The sequence below is a fragment of the Lepidothrix coronata genome, unplaced genomic scaffold (assembly GCF_001604755.1).
Source record: "Lepidothrix coronata isolate B3197 unplaced genomic scaffold, Lepidothrix_coronata-1.0 Scaffold36, whole genome shotgun sequence".
NCBI classification, from domain to species: Eukaryota; Metazoa; Chordata; class Aves; order Passeriformes; family Pipridae; genus Lepidothrix; species Lepidothrix coronata.
The window spans coordinates 3,925,518-3,952,711 of NW_016690216.1; the positions used below are offsets into that span (position 1 = coordinate 3,925,518).

The 27,194-nt window shown below is 37.9% G+C and overlaps 1 protein-coding gene across 3 annotated transcripts in view; it reads right to left on the reverse strand.

Annotated features, from left to right (window-relative positions):
• Window positions 1–27,194, reverse strand: part of JPH1 (junctophilin 1) — an 83,154-nt gene that overhangs the window by 55,192 nt on the left and 768 nt on the right. For all 3 annotated transcript variants that reach the window (XM_017812449.1, XM_017812448.1, XM_017812447.1), the window contains exon 2: window positions 20,955–21,711. In XM_017812449.1, coding sequence (XP_017667938.1) covers window positions 20,955–21,711 — 757 coding nt within the window. The remainder of the gene's footprint in view (window positions 1–20,954; window positions 21,712–27,194) is intronic.

Sequence of the window (27,194 nt, forward strand, 5' to 3'; positions counted from 1 at the left end):
CATTAGAACATTTAAGCCAGGCTACTGAATTGAAGAAGATGCATCTTTCAAATAAAATTGCAGGGCTTGGGTTTTTTAAGCATTGCATTGGGTAAGGTGAAAAGACACTTTGAAAACAACTAACTTTGGAAAAAGCAAAGAGAGCATGCTGTGCCAGTAGGATTGCAAGCCTGACTCCCAATCAGGAAATAGAATACTCTATTATTTCGTGACACTGAGTTGTGTACAAGAAACTAAGTTAGGTAGAGCGTACAGAGGTAAGCATTTTCTCCATGACTGAGTTGGAAGTCCCTTCTTTGTCCTGAGAAAGTAAATTTTGGAGGAAAGAAACCTGATTCTTCATTCCAAGCTTAGGGAAGAGATAACAGGAAGAACAAGGTAAAAAACAAACCAAAACAAAAAGCCTTGCTGTGGTTCTTTTCAGATTTATCTGTTCCGCTTTCCCACAACTGTTACCAGAAAACTCTTCCCTAAACTGCTATGGGAATTTTTGTCTTTCTCTGATAATTTTGCATACCATACGTTGAATACTTAGACAAAATGTCAGGTTTCCACATAACAAACTTTGAACCTTCTGAATGCTCTCAGAACTATGCCAAGCACTCTGCATTCCTCAGCAAGCTTCCTGTACACAAGAGGACAAGCAGGGGGTGAACAATGACGATGCTGTTGTGAAAACGGGAAAACAGACATTTACATCCACTTCCAGTATCAAAACATATTTGCAGTTTGACTGTTTGGGGACATTCTGTAGCAGGCCAGGTGCCATCAAATCTCAAAATGTATTTATTGGCCTAATAACTTTCTTCATAAAATCGTCAAATCCCAAACTCATGTACAACACAGGGACAAAGTCTGACAACCAAACTCAGGGAAACTGATACTGAAACAACATTAAGGGTATGTTACTCTGGATTTTTTTCAGAAGCATCTACAAATATGCAAGGTGTAATACTATTCCCAGAAAGATCACTTTTGGACCTCAGCCACTCATTTGAGCAATATCAGACCCACAGAGTGAGGAAGGCAGCATCAGTCAGGACTTGCTGTCATGAAGTTATGGATACTTTTTACAAGCATTGCTTAGCACACAGTACTACCATAACAGCACACAAATGCATGAATTTTCATGGTTTTTATTTATATTATCAAACAATAATCACCCACTCTAGACTATCTGGTGGGAGAAGAAACAGAAGGGACAGTGTACTTCTTCCCTGAACTTTGAAAGCTGACCACTCCATGGTCATGACATTTTCATATAAATAAAAATACAAATACATTTGGCTTTCTAAGGGTTTCAGCTCACTTGTATTACTTCCAGCATAAAGTAGCTGAAAAGAAAAGGTGAAGGGCTAAGTTTTGAGCACTATCAGCAACTGAGCAGATGATAAACGTACATTTGTGTGCAGTGTAGAGAGACGATGATAGCACAGAAAAGATGAGCTACTGTATCAGCTGTTAGCGGACTATATTCCTGTCGAACGCTGATAAGCTCTACTCATGCATTGCCTTATTTAGTCAGACTTCTCTGCTGACACACCAATGCACAGTAACAAGCGCATATAATGATTCCAGTATAGAGAGGCTGCAGCTCCTTCTTTTACTCAGAGCATAACAAATATTAAATGGCTCAGTGTCATTTTCTAAGGCATACTGAAAAAGCCTTATTTTTTCATTTAAGAACACACTGCCAGTAATGAAACTGCATTCTTAGTAGTACTTAATGTGGAAACAAAATGTAGACTAAAATAAAATGGTCATAAAAAATCATAGGCTTTTTCATAATGGAGATATTTACTATGTATTTTGAAGACTATGGAATTTACTGGAACATATGAGATGTTCCATGAGCCTGTAGGTTTGGAATGACAATTTTAAGAATGAGCATAAGCTAGCAGTTTAGCTCTCTAGAAGTAACTCAGCCTGATGATAAAATTTCATGAACTTTTTACCTACATATATACCTGTATACTATTACTATGATAGTCAGGATAATTCTTTTCCCTAGTAACTCTAGCTACATTTACTCTATATAACATTAGACACATGAGAAGAGAACATTTTTACTAATATTAAAAACCAACATCTATTACTTTCAGTGGTCCCACACTCACATAACTATTAGATTAGTCCTATTTCATTGAAGATATTTAATAACAGGCTGCTGTTCTCAAGCGCCAACTCAGGAAATAATCTATATTTTCATTAATAATGTTACTGTCCGTTAACTCATCTACTACAAATATGTCTACAGCATAACTGCTACTAGCAAGACAAATTACTGAAACATCTCTGAAGTTTTGTCCTCATGTTTCACTTACTCGCTAAGTTGTAAAATCAAGTAATCTGTGATGGGTTTTTTAAGTCATTAGCATGAATTAACAAGATTCTGCTGTAAGTTATTTCCCAGCTACTGCCAAAAGGCCAGCTCTTGAATACAGGAGGATCCACTGAATGTCACATATTTAGCTCCCTCTGGAATTATGATAATATGTTCTATTAAAACTCACTCCGTATTGCACAATGCCATTAATCATGTTAGCTAAAGCACTCAGTTCATATCCTACTTTTTTTAGTAGAGGCCTTTAGTGCTGCAGAGGTACATCAGTATTTACCAGATTTTATTCTCAGAGCACATCATCTAGAGAGTAGGCAGTACTTTCCTTTGTATATGTAGAGAGTTTGTGCACAAGCTTGACTGAAGAGTACATACGACCACACACTGAACCAAGTCTGCTCCAGAGCTGGAAACTGTGTAGTTGTAGCAGTACAGTCCTGGGCCTGAGCTAGTTCTCATACAAACACTCATAAGAAGTAAGACTGGTTTTCCACAATACAGTGAAAGCGCAAGGGGGTCACAGCCTCAGACAGAATCTGAGCTTGTACACTCACCACATACTCCTGCTCTCTTTCATACAACTTTAGGAGAGTACTTGTAGCCAGGTCAGGTATTTCTAACATGGTGCCTCACCATAACTCATTTGTTGAAAGGTCACATTGAAGTTTATGGCATGCCTGGAAAGCAAACTCACACAATCAAGTTCTGCTGTGCACCAGATCCATTGGACTAACTTCCTGCCTATGCCTGAGACTGTATGCAGCTCACTAGACTAATTCACCAAACCCAGGGCTGGCTTTTGGATGGACAAATGCCCGGGGAGATGCAACACACAGATGATTTGCTGACTGAATTACTCTGGAAGTAATAGCAGCCCACTCGCGATCACTGTCTTTCCCAGAGCTGCTGCCTCCACCACAAGGCTGTCTGGCTGCCGCTATCAGAATTTCACAGCACATTCCACACCCGCTTCTAAAGATCCTTTGGGAAAAAGCACAGCCGGGAGCCAGCTGTCTGAATGGCTTCAGCACCCTCTTTTCCTTGGAAGCCTGTGTCGTACTGCACATGCAATAAAGCCACGTAGCTTTCCCTGCCACTAGGTAAATGATACATGCATCTAGCCAGGGAAGTTTGGCACCGCTATCCAGATGACCTTCCAGAAACATGGGCTGAACAAGCAAAGCTGAGGAAAACAAATCATGATTGATAAGATGCTTTAATCTGGTTAACTACTACACTGAGGATCTTTGCAAGACAAAAGCAGCTGCACCGCAAAAACAAGAAAGAAGCAGCAACGTCTATAATCAGTTATTTCCTCTGCAAACCACATAATCTGTTAGTAATATTTCTTGCATGTATGTAAATGCAGAAACCAGATTCACTAGTAGAGCTATAAAACACAAAATTATATTCTCAGTTAAGCTTTTCAAAGTAAACCCTCACCATGACTTCCAGAAATATGGATTTTCTCAGCAACTGAGCTGACATATTCTTCTAGAATAAATTCTGTCTGTCACCCTTATTCATATTGAGCTGTACCATATTCATATTTCAGGTTTGGGGACAATGTGCAGAACAGCATATCATTCAGCATAAGTAATGGCAGACAGAATGTGACATATGGATTCATTACAGAAGCTTCATTGTGTGCAATGGGAAAAGACAATCTCAGAAGGTACTATTAGTTCCTTTGCAATTCATAAAATAATTCAATTTCGTTTTTTCTGGAAATCAGGAGAAGTGGACAGCATACTGAGAACCTAAAGGGTTCCTTCAGTGCTAACTGAACAGTCTTTGTACTTGATTACCCCTTCTTTGTCCAGCTGGGAACTTCTAGTATCTCAACTTTGGCCTTTCAACTGCCTGTGACTCCCACAAAACAGGCAGCTCACAAAGAACACTGTTCCATCCCTGATACCCTGCTATCACTGGAACCAGTGGGAGTTTTGCTGCTGATGTCAGCATGGCCAACATTTCATATTTCACCAACAGACTATGTAAAGGATAAATTAAAACCCAGGTTCAGCTCACACTTTCATCCTCCAAAGCAATAGGGTAAGTGGACTGTAAGCTAGTCATCTTGTTCTTTGATTAGAACTTTAGAAAGGGATGTTTTCTCTGCTTCTAAAAAAAAGTAACATCATAGAAAATATTTCAATAGTAAAGATGTTTTAAAAACTCTTGACAATTTTCTCTGCTTCTAAAAAAAAGTAACATCATAGAAAATATTTCAATAGTGAAGGTGTTTTAAAAACTCTTGACAATTTTCCCTCTACACCCACTGAGCAGCAAGCTGCATGCTCCTTTCCAGCTTTTCTTCATCTCATAACTTGCCAAGGAACAGCAGTGATGAGTTGCTGATCAGAGTCAGCTCATTCCTTGAGAATGAAAGGCACCATAAAAAGAGGCAAAAGAAACACCTTACAGTACTACTGTAGTCTCACTATCATTTTTTTTCATAACTGACCTCTAGGATTAATCAAGTGAACTTTAAGGTATCCTTCAGGGTCACGAAAGGGCAGGCTATTTCAAATTATAAGCATTATCAAATGAAAGCATTTGCATATTTTCATGTTAAAATCACACAGGGTTATCTCCATTCTGACTCTATATTTCAGAACAATTTCATAAGAAAATAATTTTCTCATATCAATATTATTAATCTACTCCCATGTATGACAAGGATCACCCCTATTGAAATCCTCCTGCTTTCACTTAGAAATACCAGAATCTGAATCATGCCAATCTTTCCTTTTTCTTGCTATTGGAGAACACAGGTCTTTCACTTTAATATGCTTGCTCTTGAAGTCCCTGCTTTATTCACTAGATTTAACATAATGCTCTCATCAAAGTTTGGGGTTTTTTGTCATAAAACCTGTGACTATTTTCTTTGGCATAAATATTAAACCATATTTCAGCAGCAGAATGGCTGAAGAGACCGACATAATGCCTCCATACCTCTACTGGTTAGCAGCAATTACATACATCCCAACATCCATGGGCAGACTAGTTATTTCTTTTTGAGAAGAAACTAGAGACTTGAAGACTAGAAATCTGTAATTTCTTTCCTGGTAAGTGACAGGGAAAAGAGAGAGAGGGAAAAAAACCAACTTGTTTATTCTTTCCAGCTCAGTGCTTTTGAAGACAATTTTATTGAATTTAAAGAAAAAAATAGGATTCTAAAAAAAAAAAAAAAAATTAAAAAAAAACACACACAAAAAAAACCCCCCTACAGGAAATCATCTTCTCATTGCTCCTCTTATTATTAGTATATTTTGTTAATACTTGCGTGATGACAAGTAGACAAGGTTCCATCATTTCAGCAATTTAAAACACATTTGATGAAAAGTCTGTACAATTTAAAAGATGAGATGGAACATGTGGAGACAAATATTCCAGACAGAATGGAGTGAGAGCAAATAGAAGACCAATAGTAAGTTGTGCAATCAGAAACAACTAGTAGGGTTTTCAGCTTTCTACTCATACTCTACAAGACACATGACTACAGGGATGAACTCCAAGAAGGATCTGAAAAACCCATACATTTCTCCCACTGTCTTGTAAAGAATATCATGGGTGAAAAACCAAAAATACAGCCCATGGAAAATTTGAACACTTTGTGTACATGCTCTTCCAGAAACAGTATCTAAACAGTACTAGAGTTTGCAGATTATGCTGTACACTATGACAACTGCAGTTTTTGGCTTTGAACAAAGACCCAGTATTGTGCCCCTGCCTATAGGCATTGTTTCTGAGAAAGACTGAACAAGTTAATGGGATATATCAGAGTATTTCAACAAAAGGTGCCCAATTACCTTTCAGGATGTTCTCATGCCCTTTAGCCAGCTGATTATACGTAGAGTCTTTTCCCTTACATGCAAATTGATTGCTCTAATGGCATCATTTCCTTTTTTCAGGCATTCAAGTTTTTTTATTTTCATTAAAGCTACACAATAGAAAAACAAACAGCAGGAAAGGATGTAACTGCAGACTAAGTTGACACTTGGTTGACCTTAGGATACAAGTGGACTTGTCTTATCACATTCACAAAGACCAAAGTCTTTCAGCCCTTTTGCAGGGAGCTTGACCACAGGCAACAGCTCCACTGCAATACATGATCTTTTTGACACAGAGAAATAAAATACAGCCATCAGTCTACAAAGTTATCTCATCATAAATATCTATGATGAGCATTTCAGTCAATGATCTACATGTTTAAATTGAGCCTCTTTTTTCTTCATTCACCAGTGCAAAGTGAGTTATAGCATCAACTTACTACTACTCCTATTTGTACAGTCAAATACCGCAAGAGCACACTAAAAGATAAATCACTTTAGATCTTCATGGTAAAATTAGAGATAAATACTGGGAATATTACAAAGATTTAATTAATCTAAGGGAAGATTAACAATTTCTCTCTTGTTCCCTCCTTATAGAGGTCTCTGGGATAGATTAACTCTAGAAAATCCTTTATTACAAAGGATATAGCAAGGAAGAAAAATGGTGACATTCAGCTTTACAGCGGGCCATGGTGATCAAATCTTCTCGTGAATATGTAAAGAACTTTCTAGAAAAATGACTCATCCTATTTCAGACTACCATGGCCCTCACCAGTGCATCTGATCTAAATTACTATTCATTAAAAAATACCACCCTGCCAAAACCAGCAACAAACCCAAAGAAAATATCAGACATACCACCCCAAAGTGACCAAAACATAGAAGGATTATATGGTATAAAAGCACCAGCATTTTCAAGTGACAATAGTTATCAGAAGCTTTCAGTAAACCCTACTCTTAACCTTTTGAATGAAGAATGATATTTACAAAAAAAAGATATATTTGAAACTCTGAAAGAAGATTTGATGTTACCCAAAAACTTTTTTTCCCTTGATGTGCTGTAAAATGCAGATTTCTAAACTGTACCACAGCATGAGACCAGCAGCCAACAGAAATCGGATGGTTATATAATTTAGTGGTTAAGCAAAGATATTTTTAGTGCTTTGCTAATCCATCTAATGCATTTCTTTCCAAGAGAAGAAAATGCATTACACTGATAGCAATAACAGGGTCAAAACATGGGGATATTGACAAGGAATTTACATTTTCTAGAAAATAAAAAAAAGTATCTCAAATTATTCTTAACGGCATCCATTCCTAAGCAAGGCTTATCAGGGAGTGGGAATGGGTGACACTTATACACAGAAGACTGTAGAGAAGAAGAAAAACAAAGAAGGAAAACTTTCACAGAAACACTTCTAACAGCAATTTCATAATGCAAACCAAGCTGATGACACTTCAAGAGAATAAAGAAAATATAAAACTAAGTGTGTAGGCAAATTCTGAGTGGCATATAGTTTATGCTATCTGGGAGGTGTGAAGCAACTTCTACTTTTTCTGAAAAAAGAGTACTTTTTGGAGAAATGACAGTAAAGCAACCATAAAGGGATACTAATAGACTTCTATAACAGCTCTAAAATTCAAGACTTTCATTTGTTCTCTCAATTCCTTTTCACTACTGTTGCTGCATTAATGTTAAATGCTTATTATATTAAGTAATACATTCTTGGTGTCTTATTTAAAATCTTCCATAGAAAAATATCACTATGAAAACTAAGAAAATGTGGGTTTACAATGCAATGGGGATATTAACAGAACTTTGTTATTTCTTTCCCCTTTTCTATTTCAAATTAATCTCGAGAGGAACAAAACATTTAAACTGTAAGTATGGAAAGCACAGGAGGATGAAAGCACAACAAAAATATCTTTACAAACAGCAAATATTCTTGAAAAAAAAAGAGTTAAACCACTGCTTGCTGTAATCTGAAACAAACTACAATGGACTTAACTGTTAAAAGGTCTTAATTTATTTTAAAGTTTCATTTATTAATAGATGGAAATGACAAACTTGTGTACAAAATGTTACCTCAGCTGATTTGCAACTAAGCAGGCTCAATTTCTGCCTCCCTTCAAACTTTTACTTGTAAAATGAGACAACTCAGTGTCAATGAACAGAGGAAAAGATCAGAAGATCTCAAAGGTGCAAGTTTGTTTTACTAACGGAAAGACAATAAATTGTTTCAGAGTCAGACAGATGATATGAAATTGTTTTAACAGTGAGCGCATAAAAGCAGGTAATCCAAGAGGAACCTGTCACCCTCATTCTGCAAAGTAAATTTCTATGCAAAACCAGAATTATTTCCTTGAATGCATTAAGCAGGGCTATGTTATACATCTGCTCAAATATGTGTTTTCATGTACCAGAAAATTCAAGGTAAATTAATTATCTTTTTCAAAGAAAAGTATCTTTTCAAGTATCACATTAGATACACTGAAAGCATAACAGAATTTCTTGACTTGTCAGGGACCATGAAAAAGCAAGGTTTCTGACAATAGCTTAAGCTGAGTTTTCTCAGACTGACCTATGAAGACTCAGTCAGTATGTTCTTTGAACTGCTGACCAAGAATGTCTTCATTATTACAAAGGGCTGATTAAATATGCTGTGAAATAGCAAATAAATGGGAGAACTTTTGCTATAAGAAAATGAGTTCATAGGTTTCATCAAACCAACGCTTGTGCAACCCCTACTCAAACACCAGGGCACAATTCAACATTTCTGAGCACTTTTTTTTAAATAATGGTCCAAAATTTAATAATATTCTATATCAAAAAGACTCCAGTCTGGCTTAATCCTTGCTGGAAACAGCAGAAATCTACATGTTCATTGAAAGAGACATCAGCTCTTTCATACTGTTCACCCACCACCAAGGTCCACAGCCAAAATTCATCACGTTACGCAGCATATAATGTCAGCAGCTAACTCACAACTTAACTGTTATACAGGTTTCATGACCACTTCTATGTTTTAATCGTAAGTGCAAGGAGCAGATGAATTCAAATCCAGTATGGACTACATTACAGTGTTGGAACTTATCAGTGTACTGTTAAAAGCCATTTAAAGCATATTACGATCAACTAAAATTTGAAGAAAACATCAAATCAAATTCAGCACAAACACTTTGGGGAATTTATTCAGAACTGTAATTTTGACTAATTGCTCTCTGCAGTTATTGTTCACAAGCCCAGCAAAGCTAAAAGCTAAACGCTATCTACTTTAATCTTTCTGCTAACAAAGGTTCATTCCCAGAGCTCCATCAACAATTTTTCCATCAGAAATGCATCGTATTTGTTCATATCACAGACACAGACACAGACTTTGAGTTGAAAATGCTCAGTGTCTTTTCCTGATAACAAGCAGTAGTATGAAGTTCAACTATGAGCAAGTAACATAACTGGATCTTGTGTAGGCAGTCTAAATATTAAGAATATGAAATATACACTAATTTTTTATCTGTCTTAAAAACGATTTCTGAAACATATATAAACTCTGCATTAGGAAATAATACCACACTCTTCACAGATACGGCATGCATTATCAAAGATCACTTGGGATTGTAACACATTCAATGTGATTTTTTTCTGATAATTCATTATCAAGAATATAAACCAATATTTTTACCTGCACACTGCACTATTAAGAAATTTTAAATGCCTGGCAACATTAGACCTCCCAACATGAATTAGTTTTGCACGAGGAATCTAGCCCTCATGGAAAGAAAGGGAAGGCCTCTTCACTGGAAACTACTATTACTTCAAGAGATTTGCACAAATCAAACATTTTTGAAATCAGAAAACGTCACCAGTTTATCTATTCTGTTGATATTTGTAGAACTGATGCCATTCCCAACTTTGTTGCTAATTTGCAATTTCCAAAAATGTACCCTTCTCTGAAGCACAAAACAATGTCATAAATGGTAATACATTTACAAACATTCCAGACTCTGCATAATTACTGGATTTTTAGTAAAAGAGAAAATAAGCCCTTGGTCAAGATATGTTAGTAAAGACATGTCTCCAAGCAGGAGACATAAGGAAAAGACACCCAGTGCTTAAGGTGGTTCACTACTGCATCTTCACAAAGCATTCTGACGACTGGTATCTGCTGGCTCACACTCTTAACTTTTGGTTATAGAATCACAGAATTGTTTAGGTTGGAAATGATCACTGACTCCAACAATTAACCCAGCACTGCCAAGTCCACTACTAAACCACATCCCTGAGTGCCACATTTACATGGCTTTTCAGTACCTCCAGGGATGGTTCCCTTATTGTTCCTGAAATACATTTTGTATCTTAGTGCTTGACATTATTTTCTTTGTTTTCAGGGTATTCCTAAGATGCTTATACAATGGACATCATAAACTCACGCAAGTGAAGAAGCTTAAAAAGTGAACTTGGGTTGAATACACACACAGACTCAGTTCCTATGAAGTCACTTCACCTTAACAATCACCAAGATTTCTCAGTCTTCTTTTCCTTACGGAAGTCAAGTTTCTATCCATGAACAGGTACAAAACCTCAGCTTCAAATAAGAGCAAACCAGGACTGTGAGGCATGTCCACATCTGCCAAAAGACCATCCAAACAGTGAGAATCTTTTGAGTCTTGCTTGCTTCCACATTTTGATTTTAAGGCCTTTTGCATAACTGTAAGAGTGACATGATCCAACAGCTTTATTTATGAAGTTGTCTAAAAATTCAGAGAAAGACAGATCCTTGAAATGATTCACCTCAAAATCAGAAAGTAATGTAAAAGCAGTAGCAAATTGACCTCTCCCTCATCTTATATATGCTAGTAAATTGAGGCAAGCACTAAGTGGAGGTGCTACATTATAGCACTACGGTAACTAAACAAGCCTTACCTACCTGATTCAGAGTGATAAAAGGATACACCTTCCTTCTTAACTTCCTAGAACAAAAGAACTGAGACCTCACATTTAACTGATTTCATATGAATCAGATACTAATAAGGAAATTTCTGGCTTTTAAGTGCAAACCAGTAATAATATCATCTTTTCTCATCAATCCCTAGTTTTAATGAAGAGTAGGACCAAAGTATAGCATTCCTCATCAGAAACTCTTTGGAAATCAAGATTAAAAAAAAGAGAAGAAATGCCTAAGTGAACAAAAAATTAGTTCAGATACAGAATATAATGGGATAGATTAAATGATTAATTTTACCAACTGAGAAGGTTCACCACTGGATACCCACAGGGCTCAGGGCTGAGAACCCATGTCATTCATAAATGTTGGGGAAAAGATGTGAACATCTAAGTGGCAGAATTTGTGAATGGCAGTGTTAGAGAAGTCTGAGGGACAACTGCAAAAGGCTCCACAAAACTCAGTGATCACTCTTACACGGCAAATGAAGATCAATTTAAGTGTAAGAGTGATGTGCAAGGCAGAAGAACCCTAACTTTATTTATGAAGTAAGTAGCTTTGAGATGACCTCATGAATGAGCTCTTGGGAGACTACTTCTGTTCATCAGATCTGGAAAATTAGATCTTAAGAGGCCAAAAGGAATAATTAATAGGTTGTTTTAGATGTTAAACACTTACATGGGCTTGAGGAGAGACAAACTTGTATGGAGAAATTTATTCTTGGACACTAGCCACACAGAGACCGTGCCTCTGCCTCCCCAGACAAAGAGAGCAAAGAACCATAGAAGAACGAAGAAGTAGAAAACATGAAGCACAAATAGAGGAGTACTAAAAGAGGAAGATTGTGGTGAGATAGGCAAAAGAATGCAAGTCAGTGTATGCAAATACACTGTGTGTATTAATCACAGAAAAATGAACAGAAGTCATAATACGTTATCACTGATCAATTAGTATTCAAACAGCACTATCCACTGAACTACACCAGTTTTCAGAAAATTAATCCCTTATGATTTGGGAAATATACAATTAGATCAATGTATGGGGCATTAACTAAATCATTTAAATGACTATTCTTCTGCTGTAGTTGTTCAGTGAGAAACATCCTACTCTGTAGAATAATGATCAACAATGTTACAGTTAGATGATAGCACGTTTTCTTATTCTTTGAAGAAATAAGCTAGGAAGGTTCTGTAAAAATTGATTTAGTCTTTGAGAAAAACGTCAAGTAAATTACTCAAGCTCTGACTAGTACTACTAGTCATATGTATGCAACTGTACTATATACACCGGAAATTGATCATTTTTGGTTTTGAGAATATTTTTATAGGAGTCAATAACTGAAGTCTAATGACTTTACGCTACAGTTCGTGTGTGACTAACCAGTACAAACAATCCAGATTTTTACTTTTTAAATGGATATTTATTTCCACCACAGAAACTCTCCGGAAAGTCAGTAGAGACAGATGCTGTTTGTGGCTTAGCTTCTGAACAATTGTTGTAACAGAGATCAAAACTGAGATGCTGTGTAAATACTAAGGCAAGAATCTGCATAACAGCTCATCTTCTGTGACTACAGAAAAATATTAGTCTTTTCATGCATCTCAGTATCATTAAAAAAGGATTAATGTTGTCATATACATCTGCTAGCTACATTTATTGACTGCAAAGATTCTCTCAACTCCGAAATTAAGTATTCTGAAACCTGGAAAAAAATACTTATAATCTGTACAAAGAAATATTTCAAGGAGGTTTGTACACTAAAAAAAGGCTTTCTTAGAAGGTTATTTTAAAAGCAGTGGTGGCGGCATTGTTTCATTTATTTTCTGGAAGCAGAAAAAATTTTCAGTCTTATATTAGCAATCTCCTGATCTTAAAGAACTTAGAAAAGCAATTCTGGAGTAACAATTCCTTTTGTAATACAAACACGAGGTAAGATTGGATATACATCAGAACTGCTTTAAAAAAAAATAAGTCCCTATTTGAACTTATGGCTGTAAGCAGGTGTACTTGGATATAGGTGTTTTGATAAAAAAGTTAAATACCCAAAGCTTTTTAAAATTTCAAGCTGAGGGATGGTACAGGAATAATTTTGCGTATTTTCAGCCATGTAATCTTACTACATTACTAAGAAAAGAAATCAAATCTGTGTAGCAATGTTTATACGGTTTATATATTTCAAACAGATGTATTATTCATTCACCAGCAAATAACTGAGGAACAGTCCAAGATTATATTATATTATATTACCAACGAGTTGTTTGTGAAATCTGAGTGAAAATGTGCCCCACTGAAGTTAGTGGTATAACTCCCACAGGATTCAAGTAACATATGGTTTCCTCTAAAGAATGCAGAATCAACATTAAAATTATTATCCATAGTAGCTCAAAACTTACTTTAAGATTAAATGCTTACCATAGCATTTAATCTGTTATCTTTAAACAGATTATGCAGCAAAGTAATTAAAGTTCATTTTGAACCTAAGGCAGCTCTTTGTACTGAAGCAACGGGTCTTATATAAATACCTCTGGTATTTGTTGGATCCTATTCCTAAATATAATATTCATATTTCAGCTATAATAAGTAAAGCATCTCCAAGGCGTGTGAGGCACTAGCCTTGCAAGTGACCAGTTTAGTTTCTTGAGTAAAGTGAGATTGGTAGAGTCAGCTAAATCCATCATGGAAAGCTGTGTGTGGTGCACATAATTCAGTGCCATTTGGAATGACTGGCAGCTGCCTTCTAGTGTGGACACAAACTGTACTATCACATGCATATAATTCCAGCTCTCCCTAGAAATCACAGTTTGTTCAGGTCAAGCTGAGCACACCGGTCACGCAGGGCAATGAATGCAACAAAGGAACTGGCTACTGAACCATTTAGTACTCCTTCTTGACAGTTCCACACGCTTCATATAACCCCACCAAGTGTAGGGTTTTCAGCTTACTGAAAATTACTCTGAATTAAAGGTGATGAAAAACAGAAGCAGGGGTTGTTAAATAACTGATGTACTACGGGCACTGGTGCTCTGAGGCGGAGAACCGAACCCTGTCGTTCAGCAGCAGGGGCTGCCCAGTGACTTGATGCCAATGCCCCAGGCTGGGGTAGCACCAGGCTGGGTAAATTGCCATCCTCTGAATCATCATCATCACCAAACATTACACAAGCCCGCTAATGGCTCCAGGAGGCCACTATGACAGCAAGGGAGAGCAGGGACCCAAGAAAGTCCACGCTGTGGCAGTGGGTTTGCTCCCAAATGAAATCAGTACACTGGGTCTTCACTACCAAGTAAATCCTGCTGCACCTTCCTCCTGCATCCGCTTGTAACAGTTCGAGACGCCTTCACAGCGATGCAGAACAAAGCAGCCTGCTCATGAGACAGGATCACAACCCGAGTTTCAGTAGTTTCTATTAAAAAAAAAAATGCTGAAACTTAGCCATAGCATCTGTTGATTTGGACACAAACATGTTTAAAATTGAGCTGTCTAAAAAGGGTACTCTGAAAAAGAAATCGCTGCAGAAAACACAGCAGTTCAGTGCTCTGCTTAAGAGGTCTTCCTGACTAGAGGCTTGCTAGTCACTGCTATCTGAGCACAGACAGCTAATTAACAATGAGGAACTGCTCCATATTATTAGTAGTAAGATATTGATTTTACTGTTATCTTGATCTCATATCCTTTCACAGGCTTTTGCCAGTTTCTTTCCATTTGTTGAGCACTGCCATTTTCCCAGACTGCAAGGTCTCTAGCCAGTGTGATTTGTTTGTGCAGTGCCTAACACAAAGGCACCATTATCCTTCACCAAACCTCAGGTGCTCATTTAATGAGAGCCCATTACAATATTACTTTTAAGGTGGTCAGAAGTTCTTGTGGCACACTATGACAGTACATACATCTTATTTAAAACTTACTGAAAACTTTAAAGTAATTAAAAGTATTTACCTTCTATGGAAAAGAGAATAAAAAAGAAATTACCATTCTTTAATCTGCTTGTTTTATGATCTGAAAGATAATGAAGTATAAGGAAAATATCAACAAGGAAAGATTTTTTCTTTTGTTTTTTTTCCTCCCTTTTCCTCCACACACTATCTTCTGGTTCATATTTCTTACCCTTGCTGTACTTGCATCTTGTCCCTCTGTGTCCCTGCAAAGTTTGTTTTTTCTCAGAGTCAACACTTAAAGGGGAAGACATTTTAAGGGGAACACTACCTAGAAAAAAATCTGGAGGAGGGGGGGGAAAGAGCCTGGCTCTGAGAGCTCAATTCTGAATGCACAAAATTGACTTTTCTGAAAGAATTTGGTACATGAAGGGTTGTATGTAAACAAACATCATTCCTTCTGCTTCCAGTGCTACATGTTTACTTACAGGACTAATGTATTTTAAAAACCACCCAGCAATGTTGAGTATTGAAGGTAAGTTTATATTCAAATTCTGAAAATTAATTCCAGAAACATTACAGTTTTTACCATCGTAAGTACTGATGAAGACAAAGTTAATATAATACACTATAATGAGAACTTAAGTGATTTTCATACTAAGAAAGAAGTACTCCAATACAATTCCAATTTATATTGAACTACAGAGGGATATCTCCTTTGAATGAGACATATGACAGTAATGAAAAGGAAGTTCAAAACCTCTAAAGTGAGAATTATGTGACAGTTTCAAAATGAGTTTCGACTTGACTCTTGGTTAAATGGACATTTGGGGCTTTTAAATATCTTCCAAAGGGCTCTTCCAAACATACATCTTCCAGCATTTGAAGCACTTCACATGCGTAGAAAAGAATTTATCTAAAGTTTCTGGAAAGCAGCTTTTCTTTTTAGAAAGGAAAACACAAAAAAGGCATACAAACCTGACTGCTTTTTGCACAATGTGTTAAAGACAAATTTGAATTAATTACTGTCTATAATAATGATATTAAAAAAGCAACTTTTAATATTTTGAAAGCAAAAAATATTGAACATACTTCTGAAGTTTCTCAAATTCTGGGATTTTTATATTTGCATCGAGATATTTTTCCTTAAATACAGCTAGTAAAAGTCTAATACACAATCAATACTATTAAGCTGTGCTATAATTTTAAAAGCATTTTTATTCATGGCTAATTTATAATCTGTTTTGAATTCAGACCCGTGTAGCAGAGGCTGCTAATTATTTCCCTGATACAGAAGCTTTTTATACACCCCACAATTTTGTGATCTGGTGTCTTTTGAGAAATGCTGCTATGCTTTCCAAAACACCTCAGTACAAATGTCTCAAAAATCCAAAGGCTAAGTTAGGAGAGCCAGTGTAAATTCAGGTTCAGAGAAGCACTATTTACCCCAACTTTTAGATTTTTCTGTATACACCAAACTGCCATTTTAGATAAAGGAAGAGTACACAGATTATTAAGGAGGACTTTTAGACACAAAAAGACATCAGGAATATAAAGCAAAACAGTGGTTGGTCTTGTTGACGACTGTGTGGACATCTGTCATAGGTCAAACTACCAGCTAAACCTGTCATGACCAGCAGGGAGCTATGAAGAGGAGTATGGACTGTTTTCAGAGCGAACACTTTGGGAATAAACAATACAGAAAGAACAGCATGCAACTCAAAAGCTGCATTGAAAAGACACTTATCTGGATAAGAGTCAAGGTTTCTAGCCCTTTTGAATGAAAACCTGGATATTAGTTGATTTTGGGGGTGAGAGGTCTATCTAGAGAGTTCTTCCACTAATGTAATGGAAATCTACAGTAAGCACACATTGCTGGTGACATCTGCCCAGTCTGAAACACAGAACGTTTTACAGGCCAGTGTGCAATGAGGTTATGCCATATGGGCAGAACCACCTTAGTATTACATATTAGAGAGATGATAAAAGGTACTCTTCCTTCCAGACATTTCGTGTAGTAGTGATCATTAGAAAGAGACAAGACCACCATCCTCACATTCGACTGAGAAGACATTGCAGGAATGCTACTGTCTGAAGGATTAACGTACTATTAGTATATCAGTTTGGTAAAAAATGCAGTCACACTAATACTGGTCCTCAAGTTTCAGTGAGACGGAAGTTCTTTCATCATGAACTGTACCAATCCAGTCAACCTAGAATTTAGCAACTGTTGGAAGCTTTTTCCTCAATGCTACTCTAGAATGTCTCCCAGATAACCTGGCTCTTAAGACAGTCAGTGCTACTGACTCTGCCAGTATGACAGTCCCTTAGTTCCCACAGTGCCATGGCCTTGCTCCTACTCATTGCTACTAAAGACAATTCTGAAAACTCGAGAAATGGGAAGGGTTGTGTCATTCTTACTAGGTGAGTCCAGCATGCACTCACAAGTCAAGTTAATGCATTCTTCATGCCTGACAATGCCTGACTTGGTGTCAGGTCTTTGGCCTTTGAATCAGTGCGAGTATAGTTAATGCAATGGCTACTAAAAAGACAGGAAATCTCAATCTGCAATCTTGCTATCCATACTGGTAGTCATGAGTCTGTTTCAAAGAGACTCTCAGTTAAGAAACCAGAAGGAGAGATAGATAGCCCAGGATCACAGCTGCACTTTACAGCTGATGCCTTCTGTTGTTGCACTTCCAAAAACGTATTTTCAAGAAATAAACACTGTTTTCATGAATTGTTCCAAAAGAAGCAATTTGAACTCTGTCCTCCACCTAAAATCGAAGGGAAGGAAAAGCAAATAAAACTCTTCAGAGACATATCACTTCTTAAAGAGGAAGTGCATACACTGTTGCCTTAGAACCTAATGGTCTCAGACTACAATTTCTTAATAGCTTTACATTGACTCCCCCTTTCCACACATCACATCAACCCACATTTTTCAGAACTAGGACTTATTATGTACTGACAGAACATTAAACTGTCAGTACTTTCTTCAAGTTACGTATTATTGATCTGCTTTGCTAACATGGTATGCTGTCATACAATCACAGAATATTCTCAGTTGGAAGGCTCCCACAAGGATCATCATGGAATCATAGAATCAGCTGGGTTGGAAGGGACCTCCGAGATCATCAAGTCCAACTCTTGATCCAACACCACCATGGATACTAGACCATGGCACTAAGTGCCACATTCAATCTCATCTTAAAAACCTCCAGGGATGGAGAATCCACCACTTCCCTGGGCAGCCCATTCCAATGGCTGAATTTCTTCCTAATATCTAACCTAAACCTCCCCTGGCAGAGCTTAAGACCATGCCCGCTTGTCTTACTGATAGTTGCCTGGGAGAAGAGACCAACCCCCACCTGGCTACAACCTCCGTTCAGGTAGTTGTAGAGAGTGATGACGTCTCCCCTGAGCCTCCTCTTCTCCAGGCTAAACAACTCCAGCTCCCTCAGCCTCTCCTCATAGGACTTGTGTTCAAGTCCCTTCACCAGCCTCGTTGCTCTTCTCATGGGGTTGTTGTGGCCAATGTGGAGGACCTGGCCCTTGGCTTTGTTGAACCTCATCTCGTTGGAATCAGCCCAACTCTCCAGCCTGTCCAGGTCCCTCTGCAGAGTGTTCCTGCCTTCCAGTTGATTGACACTCCCACCCAGTTTAGTGTCATCTGCAGATTTACTGATGGTGGACTCAATCCCCTCATCTAAATCGTTAATAAAGATATTAAATAGCATTGGGCCCAACACTGATCCCTGGGGGACACCACTAGTGACCGGCCACCAACTGGATGCAGCACCGTTCCCCACCACTCTCTGGCCTGGCCCTCCAGCCAGTTCCTAACCCAGCACAGAGTGCCCCTGTCCAAGCCTTGGGCTGCCAGCTTTTTCAGGAGTATGCTGTGCGAAACAGTGTCAAAGGCTTTGCTGAAGTCCAGGTAGACTGCATCCACAGCCTTCCCCTCATCCACCAGGCGGGTCACTTGATCATAAAAGGAGATCAGGTTGGTCAGACAGGACCTGCCCTTCCTAAACCCGTGTTGGCTGGGTCTGATCCCTTGTCCATCCCGTAGGTGCTGTGTGATTGCACTGAGGATGATCTGCTCCATAACCTTGCCAGGTACTGAGGTCAGGCTGATGGGCCTGTAGTTTCCCGGGTCCTCCTTCCGGCCCTTTTTGTGGATTGGCGTGACATTTGCCAATGTCCAATCATCTGGGACCTCCCCAGTGAGCCAGGACTGTTGGTAAATGATGGAGAGTGGCTTGGCGAGCACTTCCGCCAGCTCCCTCATCACCCTTGGGTGGATCCCATCTGGTCCCATAGACTTGGGGGGATCCAAGTGGCTCAGCAAGTCGCTAACTGTTTCCTCCTGGATTACAGGGGGGCTATTCAGATTCTTATCTCTTTCTACAAGCCCCAGAAGCCAGCTGTCTTCAGGACAACCTGTCTTACTGGTAAAAACTGAGGTAAAGAAGGTGTTAAATACCTCAGCCTTTTCCTCATCTTTGATAACTATATTCCTGCCCATGTCCAGTAAAGAATGGAGGTTTTCTTTGCCCCTTCTTTTGCTATTGATGTATCTGTAGAAGGACTTTTTGTTATCCTTCACAGAAGTGGCGAGATTAAGTTCAAGTTGTGCCCTTGTCTCTCTAATTTTCTTTCTACATGACCTAACTATATTCCTAAACTCTTCCTGAGTAGCCAGCCCTTTTTTCCATCAAGTCCAACTCTGAAGTGAATGGCCTCTATGGGTTCACCTTACATATATTTATAGAAGTAACTGAGTATATGCTACCCTCTAGTTACTTAGGTGACCAGTACTCAGAAAGGTTCTTCACCAGTACGCTAAATTCTTCACGTTAGTGTCTCAATTACTTTTTGCTGTGAGCCATCTATATGTTCAAGCTTTTCCACTTATGCACGTTTTAGTATTCTCCGTATTCCTTATGACTGTCAGAAAAAGGATAGTCACTGAGGACACACTAGTGACCACACTAAATCAGGAATCAGTTGTTCAGCTCTAAGTGTAATGTGACATCCTCTTTCTAAAATAGCATGAAGATTTTCTTTCATGCACATTTCTGGACTCTTTTTTTTATCCAAAGCATATTTCAAAAAAAGACTGCCTGAGGAAACAAACTAAAACCAACAACAGAGAAACTGCCACAGAAAGTCATTGGAAGGCATTAAAAATTGAATAGCTTTTTGAAGAGCTCTCAAACTTAATAGTAAAGCCCATTAAAATTGTCTATACTGATTTAATTTGTAACAATTCTATTTCAAACAATTTTGCTTGGTTGTTGTTTAGGAGTTCAAAGTGTAAATGACATCTTTCCCCACTGCTAATACCTATACACTTCTCCCATCTCAAACACTTGGCAGAGGCACAGGGAGAAGACAACCACCACTATTTGAAGTGGTGGTCTTATGATCAGACAACGCAGGAGAAGCATTCTCCAAAATGGAAGAGACCTCATACAGAACTCTTCTGGCAGATACTGCCCTGGCAACCAAATGAACAGCCTCTAAGAACAACAGCACTGACCATTATTCTTATGTTGTTCATACCACCGTCTCTCAGATAAACAGATGCATCTTAAGATGCCCAAGACTGAGCAACTTCAGTGATTTTCAGATGCTACCCAAAAAAATCAACAATACAATAAGCATAATTGGAACATGCTTATGGAAAGATATTCAATCTTTGCTTCATGTCTCCCAAATAATCTGCTACACTACCTCACCAGTTTTATTTTCCAAACAGGTTTAAAGGTATAACACAGCAGCTCTTGAGTGAAAGCAGAAATGTATCGAGAATGGAAATTTACTTTCACAGTATATCACGGAACATACACAAACATCTTTACTCAAAGGAGCTGAAGTTCTAAGTTTTGTATGTGTAATGCTAAGCAAGTACTCACTGAAGTCAACTTTTACAACCTTGCATTTAACAACATACCTTGAAGTTGCAATTTCCACTTTGGTTCTTGCCATGGCAGCTGCTCGCTGTGCACCCTCTATTGCTCTATCCACCTTTTCTCTAGTTTTTGTGTTTCGTATTGGTATAAGTTGCTTTCTTATTCCACGGACCAAAATGTTATTTTTATACTTTCCCTCTTCTTTGGTGCCATCTGGAAACATCGTACATCCATATCCATGCCTCCTGTTATTCAGCCATTCTCCTTCATATTTCATACCATTTGAACGCTCACTGATACCAAAACCACTGCGCTTGTCATTCTTCCATTCACCCATATAGGCTTCTGTAGTGGTGGCATCGACATGGTCTTCCATAGGGCTATAATCACAGTCACCGTCTCCAAAACTAATTGTAGAGTTGGCATCGCTAGAACTAATTCTGCTCATAGCAGCATCACTCCTGACAGAGCTCCGTTTGCTAGATATCGATGACCTAGATTCTGATTTTCTAAGTTTTATACTACCAAGAAGGGATCCTCTTCTGAACAAGCCTCCTTTTTTCTTAATGCCCATGGCTTCTGGATCACTGTGAAAATTGAGCACAAAACCTCCTCTTGTTCCAGCCGGGCTGTCTGAGGTGACGTCATGCAGAACAGTGCCGTTGCTCTGCTCACTCCGAAGTGAAGCTAGAGACGTTCGGAGGGGTGAACGGATCACAGTGGCCATGCCATAGGGTACGCTCTGACGCACACCGTATCCATGTCGCATCCCTCCTGTCCACTGCCCCTGGTACGTACCTTTTAAAGGAATAAGGAGAAGTTAAATTCAGGAAGCTGTAGCAGACATAGCACTCTACATCCAGTATGCTACAGGCAATACCACACTGTCAGCTCTGGTTCTGGTAAGAAGTAACGTAGAAGAATGACAGCACATGACACAGCAGATAAACTACTTTTGTTACTTGTTTTTCTTATAAATTATTTTTCTGCTTAGCAAATGCTTCACTCTCACAGTTGAACTAATTTATTTTGGCAACTAAGACACAGTAGCTAGAATCATAAGCATTTTTGAATGGATCTGTCCAGGAAAACTCAAAGAGAAGTTTCTAAAGCAGGACTCCCTCTTCATTTTTTTAAGGTGGACTGATGGGAAGTGGTCAGCAGAAATAGATCTACATTATATGCAGTCAGCTGAGGAGGGAGAAACGGATGGAGAGAGCAGGACACTTACGGCTCTTGCCTCCAGCTGCTCAGAGAAAGGGCAAGTAAAAGTAAACGTCCTGTTATCCTGGGTTTAAGGTGGCTACAGACCTCTCCTTGTCAGGACCTATATGACAATACACTAAACTGTCTTCAGATGGGCCTTTGGATCTGCTCATATAAATCTCTATTGTAAAATTAAATCTTTTAAAGTTTTTGTGTGCATTCAAATGAAAGAACAAAACCTTGGTACTTCCTTCTCTTTAGGAACTCTTCATATCAACACTTTATGGGATCCCCAGTACATAAACATGCACTGCATTATGTTGTGACAGTGATCAGAAGCATGAATCCTTTAGCCCTTTTTTTGCCTTTCATTTGGTCTGCAGTATGTAAGAAAGAGAAGGCAGTAACAAACAGAATATTGCACAACATTCTAGCAAACATATTTAACCACAACTATTTTCGTGAAAATTTTTAAACAGCAGTGTAAGAAAGAGCAACATGGTATATGTTATGAAAAGTCATGGATATCCACGCAAAGCTGCATTTGAACCAAACCCCACCTTTAACAGATTACTACTGTTAACAATTTTTTTCTTATATTCTCAAAAGGCATTCTCATTTTGACATTTGCCAGTGTCTGGCCTCTGAAAGCCATTTGTACCAGAAGTTCCAAAGGAAGGTAGCAGGAACCTCACAACTAGCATATACAAGATAATCACTTTCTAGTATAATTTCACTCAAATTTCCATTAAACTGCTTTAAGCTCCTCAAAATGAAGCCTCTCGCCTACCAAGTGCTGTTTCTTTTTTTTTAAAACAAAGCTATTTTAAATCTGAATATTCTTACAGAGGGATGAATGAGCAATCCTTAAAATATCTTTTTTTATTTTGCTCTGCTTTAATTGGACTACCTATTAACTATTCAGAGAACTGAACATCAAATGTCAAATTAAGTGATTGATAAAATTTTTGTGAAAATATTTGTGAAATATCTGCAGTTTTAGATGTATCTTAAAGACTCACTGGCTTTGAGATTCTATCTCCTTCGTATAAGCATACTGTTTTGGTTGTGTGCATCTATCAAGTACTGCTTTGCTGAATTATGTCTTCTTCTAAGTTTTATTTCAATGCTAATTCGCAATTCAATTTGCTAAGTCTGTTTTCTTTATTATATAACACTAGATAGGTTCTACAACATAACTATTTTGTGTTGGTAGAAAATTCTACCAAGTGGAAGGTTTTTGTCTTAACAGATGGCTGCTGACACAAACAAACAACTTTCTTAGTTTCTTTCTCATTCTCTGTATCCTGGATACCTCCTGCTGCACTGGTTGTAAGGGTGCTGAATCTAGGAACATGATTATTTTAAAAAACTCAGCATATGGGGAAGAACAAATAGAAACATGAGCACAAAGCACTGGTATGACGTATTCTGTAAATACTGAAAATATACAGCCACATTGTATTTTTTTTTGTTTTATTAAACAGACATTTCCTAGAAATATATTAATATTTTATGAGCATAAATTACTTCATTTTGTCCCTAATTATTTCTGGGATCCCCTTAGTATTCCAATGATATGCTGGAGCTAAGAATCTGGCTACACATACTTACGGCTGCATATAATAATCTAACACTCTGCACCATTTAATTTCATTTTGAAATAATAAATCTAAGTCTAATTTTGATTATAACACAATATTACATTAGAGCAGCAACTCATAATCATGGCTCTCCATGTTGCTATTTGAATGTCAGACTTGAAGCAGAATCAATTTATTTCAGTATAGAATTTTATAAAAGTATAAAGGGTCAGCCTTTTTCATATTAATATTTTAATTAATAAACATGGAAAGCTCAAAAATACTTAACTAATTTAGGACTTGTATTTTTCCCTACTCTACAACGAAATGGAAGTGTCACTATTGTTCATAAGGGCATTAGAACAAGAACAATTGATGTGCTGCTATTCACTAGTCCAATTTTTCTTTCTACTGGGGAAATAAAATCAATGCCAACTTCTTCTAAAGAGAAGCTTTCCTTTATTTTTCAACTTATATTTTAAAGGAAAAGTATTTTAAAGGCATATGGAGGGCAGTGTCCAGAATGCAGATACAAGAGACTTGTACAGTAATTTGACTGACTATATCAGCCCTTAACTGCACCACCTTATTCAACAAAAAAAAAAAATTAGAAATCTTTAAATGAGCAAAAAAAGGTATGTCAATGTTTCAAAATAACCAAATACTACAATGTATAAGACATGATAAAAAGTTTTTCCCATATATGAAGATACAAACATATGCACTATTTACCTCTCCATATAGATATAAATATGAATGATATATCAACAAGCACACCTTATCATGTTTCACCTTATACTGTAGTTGACTGTCAAAAGCAGTTGCTATAAGGGTCAACTGTTAAAATTTTAATTTTAACACTGTAATTATCGATCTAATTTAAAGTTTTATTTGACCATAAAACAATAACATTGTTCAGCACTGATTTTTTCAAAAGCTAGGCTTGCTATCCCTTGAAACATTCAGCCACAAGTTCTACTGATCATCTATCTGGTGTTTAACTGGTTCCCTTGAAAAGGTGTTCACATATTAAAAAGTATATTTTTTTTTCCTTTTCTTTTTGTTGGCAAGTTGTTCCAAGATATAATTTCCTAACCTGTCTCCTTAGAGTTACATTATGCCATCCCTTCTAAAACACCTTTGGTGCATCTGACAGTTGTAAATGTCATTGCCCACTTGCAGCTAAAATTTAAAACTACACTGTGAAAAAAACTGAGAGGCCAAGGATCCATTTAACTACTGCATTTGCTCTTATCCTTTACTTACATATTCTGTGCTTTAACAAATTCGTTGTTATATCAAGATTTTTGCATGCTTTTCAGACTCAAATGTTAGATAAGCACAGACCTAGAAAGAAGAGCTCTCAGAAATCAATGAACATATGTACTACTGATGACCTCTGCTTAGGGTGCTTTTGCCACCGATCTCCCTCTGTGGAACACGACCACACAACCAGTTATTGCTACTGTTGGAAGGACCAGAAATAACTCATTTAGACATACTGAAGTTTCAAATTAGGCCACAGTCCCTGCATAAGAAAAGCTCTGGTAGGTTTGCAGATTCACACAGATTCAACAAACCTAGGGAGTTTAAAGGGGGCACAAAAATCCAGACTGCCGTCGGGAACGGTCTGACAGGACACTTTAAGGCCCTACATAATCACATGCAACAAATGGAGGATCATGGTTTATAACTCACAGTGTTTTCCCCAGAGATTAGACTGAGTGACAAATTTAAGCATCTGAACACAGCATGATGTTTATTACTCATGTTGTGCGAAGTGTTGTGTGCAGAAACACTGAGGAACACTGTCAATGCTTATTTTCCTTTTCCCTCCCTAAACCACATCTCCTAATACCACCAATGCATTCTAAACCAATATACTAGGGAAAGAAACAAAAAGAGAAAAAAATAGCAGCAAAGAGGCCTAGAGTATACAAAGTTTGAAAACAAACTGGCAAGTGGCAGAGTCTAAAGAGTTATTTCTCTACACTGGTATTCTCGGGTCATCAAGAGAGCTTTTCTGTAAATATTTGAAAGTATATTAAAGACACATATGTAAATCTGGTTCCCTTATAAAAACATTTCAGACATTCTTCTGGTGTGCAAGTACAGTTATTGTTTCCAGAGCACAAAAACAAAAACACATCTGCAAGCATCTATGACGTACTGCTCTGCTCCATTCATGAGTACTTTCATTAAAATCAATGGGACTTCCCACCCTCTGTTTGTATGAACTGCAACATGCAAAAGTCTGAGGCTATGACAACAGATTTCAGGTAACAGGGCTAAAAATCTTGCAGTGTAAACCGCACACTTCATATGCTGTTCCAAGTCTAAAAATTTAGAGAATTAACCTCCAATAATCAGTATTATATTAAGATTTTTAAAAAATTCACAGGAAGTTTAAAGGAAAAAGAACTTATTAATAAGAACCTGAATTTGAAAAGGTGATTTCTAGAAGATTTACTGGAATGGCAATTTACTTTTCCAGGAAAAAAAATTTTAAAATTAAATAAATAAAAAAAAAGACGGCACTGCAATTTCAGATGTTCTTCTGCGTGTAATTTATTAGCTAAAACAAATATAATAAAAAGTGTATTGCATAGTGAAAGTGAAAATAAAATCCTGATCTCTTTCATACTTTGATTTTGGTACTGTTTTCCTTTTTTTTTTTAATCCACAAACACACATCTCAGCTGACTTTGAACATCAGAACTTTCCACACCAGAAAACAATTTTCAGACAGCTACAAATATGCATAAACAAGGAGGCAGAAAGGTGCAAAACCCATTGTACTTTTCGTTTCCTGAATGAAATGAGTCTTACCAAACCTGTTAGATTTTTCCAAGTTGAAGAGCAACTCTGCAGAAGTTGCAGGTGGCACTTCCCCTGATGCCAACGACATTATAGCAGCAAAGGATGAATTAAACAGTATCAGGCTTATTTGGCGTGCACAGCATGAAGTGACACAAGTACAATAACTGTAACTGAGGGCTCCAGTGAGGTCCAGTCCTCAGTGACCTTACTGAACCCTGACTTCTTGACCGTTCCCGACTTCGGCAGAAGGGCGGATCGCCCCGTTCCCTCCGCACGCCTACCGAGAGCTCAGCCCCGGAACATTTGCTTTGTCGTGGTGAAGGGTGTGAGAGGCAGGTCTGTGTAACTTCACTACACACCTCGTGCTTTGGGCAGCATGCTTTAAACTATCCCGTATTTTGGTAAAAATAGTAGTTATTACATGAGGGTGGACCCAAGTTTCATTGATTTTACGCAAGCTGCGTACCCACTCCATTACCCTCAGTCTCCTGTTTACCAACTGAGCGCACAAAGCCACCCCTGCCCGCACAGCAGCACCGCACAAGGGCTCTGTTATTAAGTTCTTGCCGTTTCTCCACGGCCACGGTGCGAAGACAGTGAGGCGGCGGGGCTCGCCTGCCTCTGGCCGCCCCCGCCATCGCTACCGCGGGCGGGGAGCAAGGAAAGCCGTCT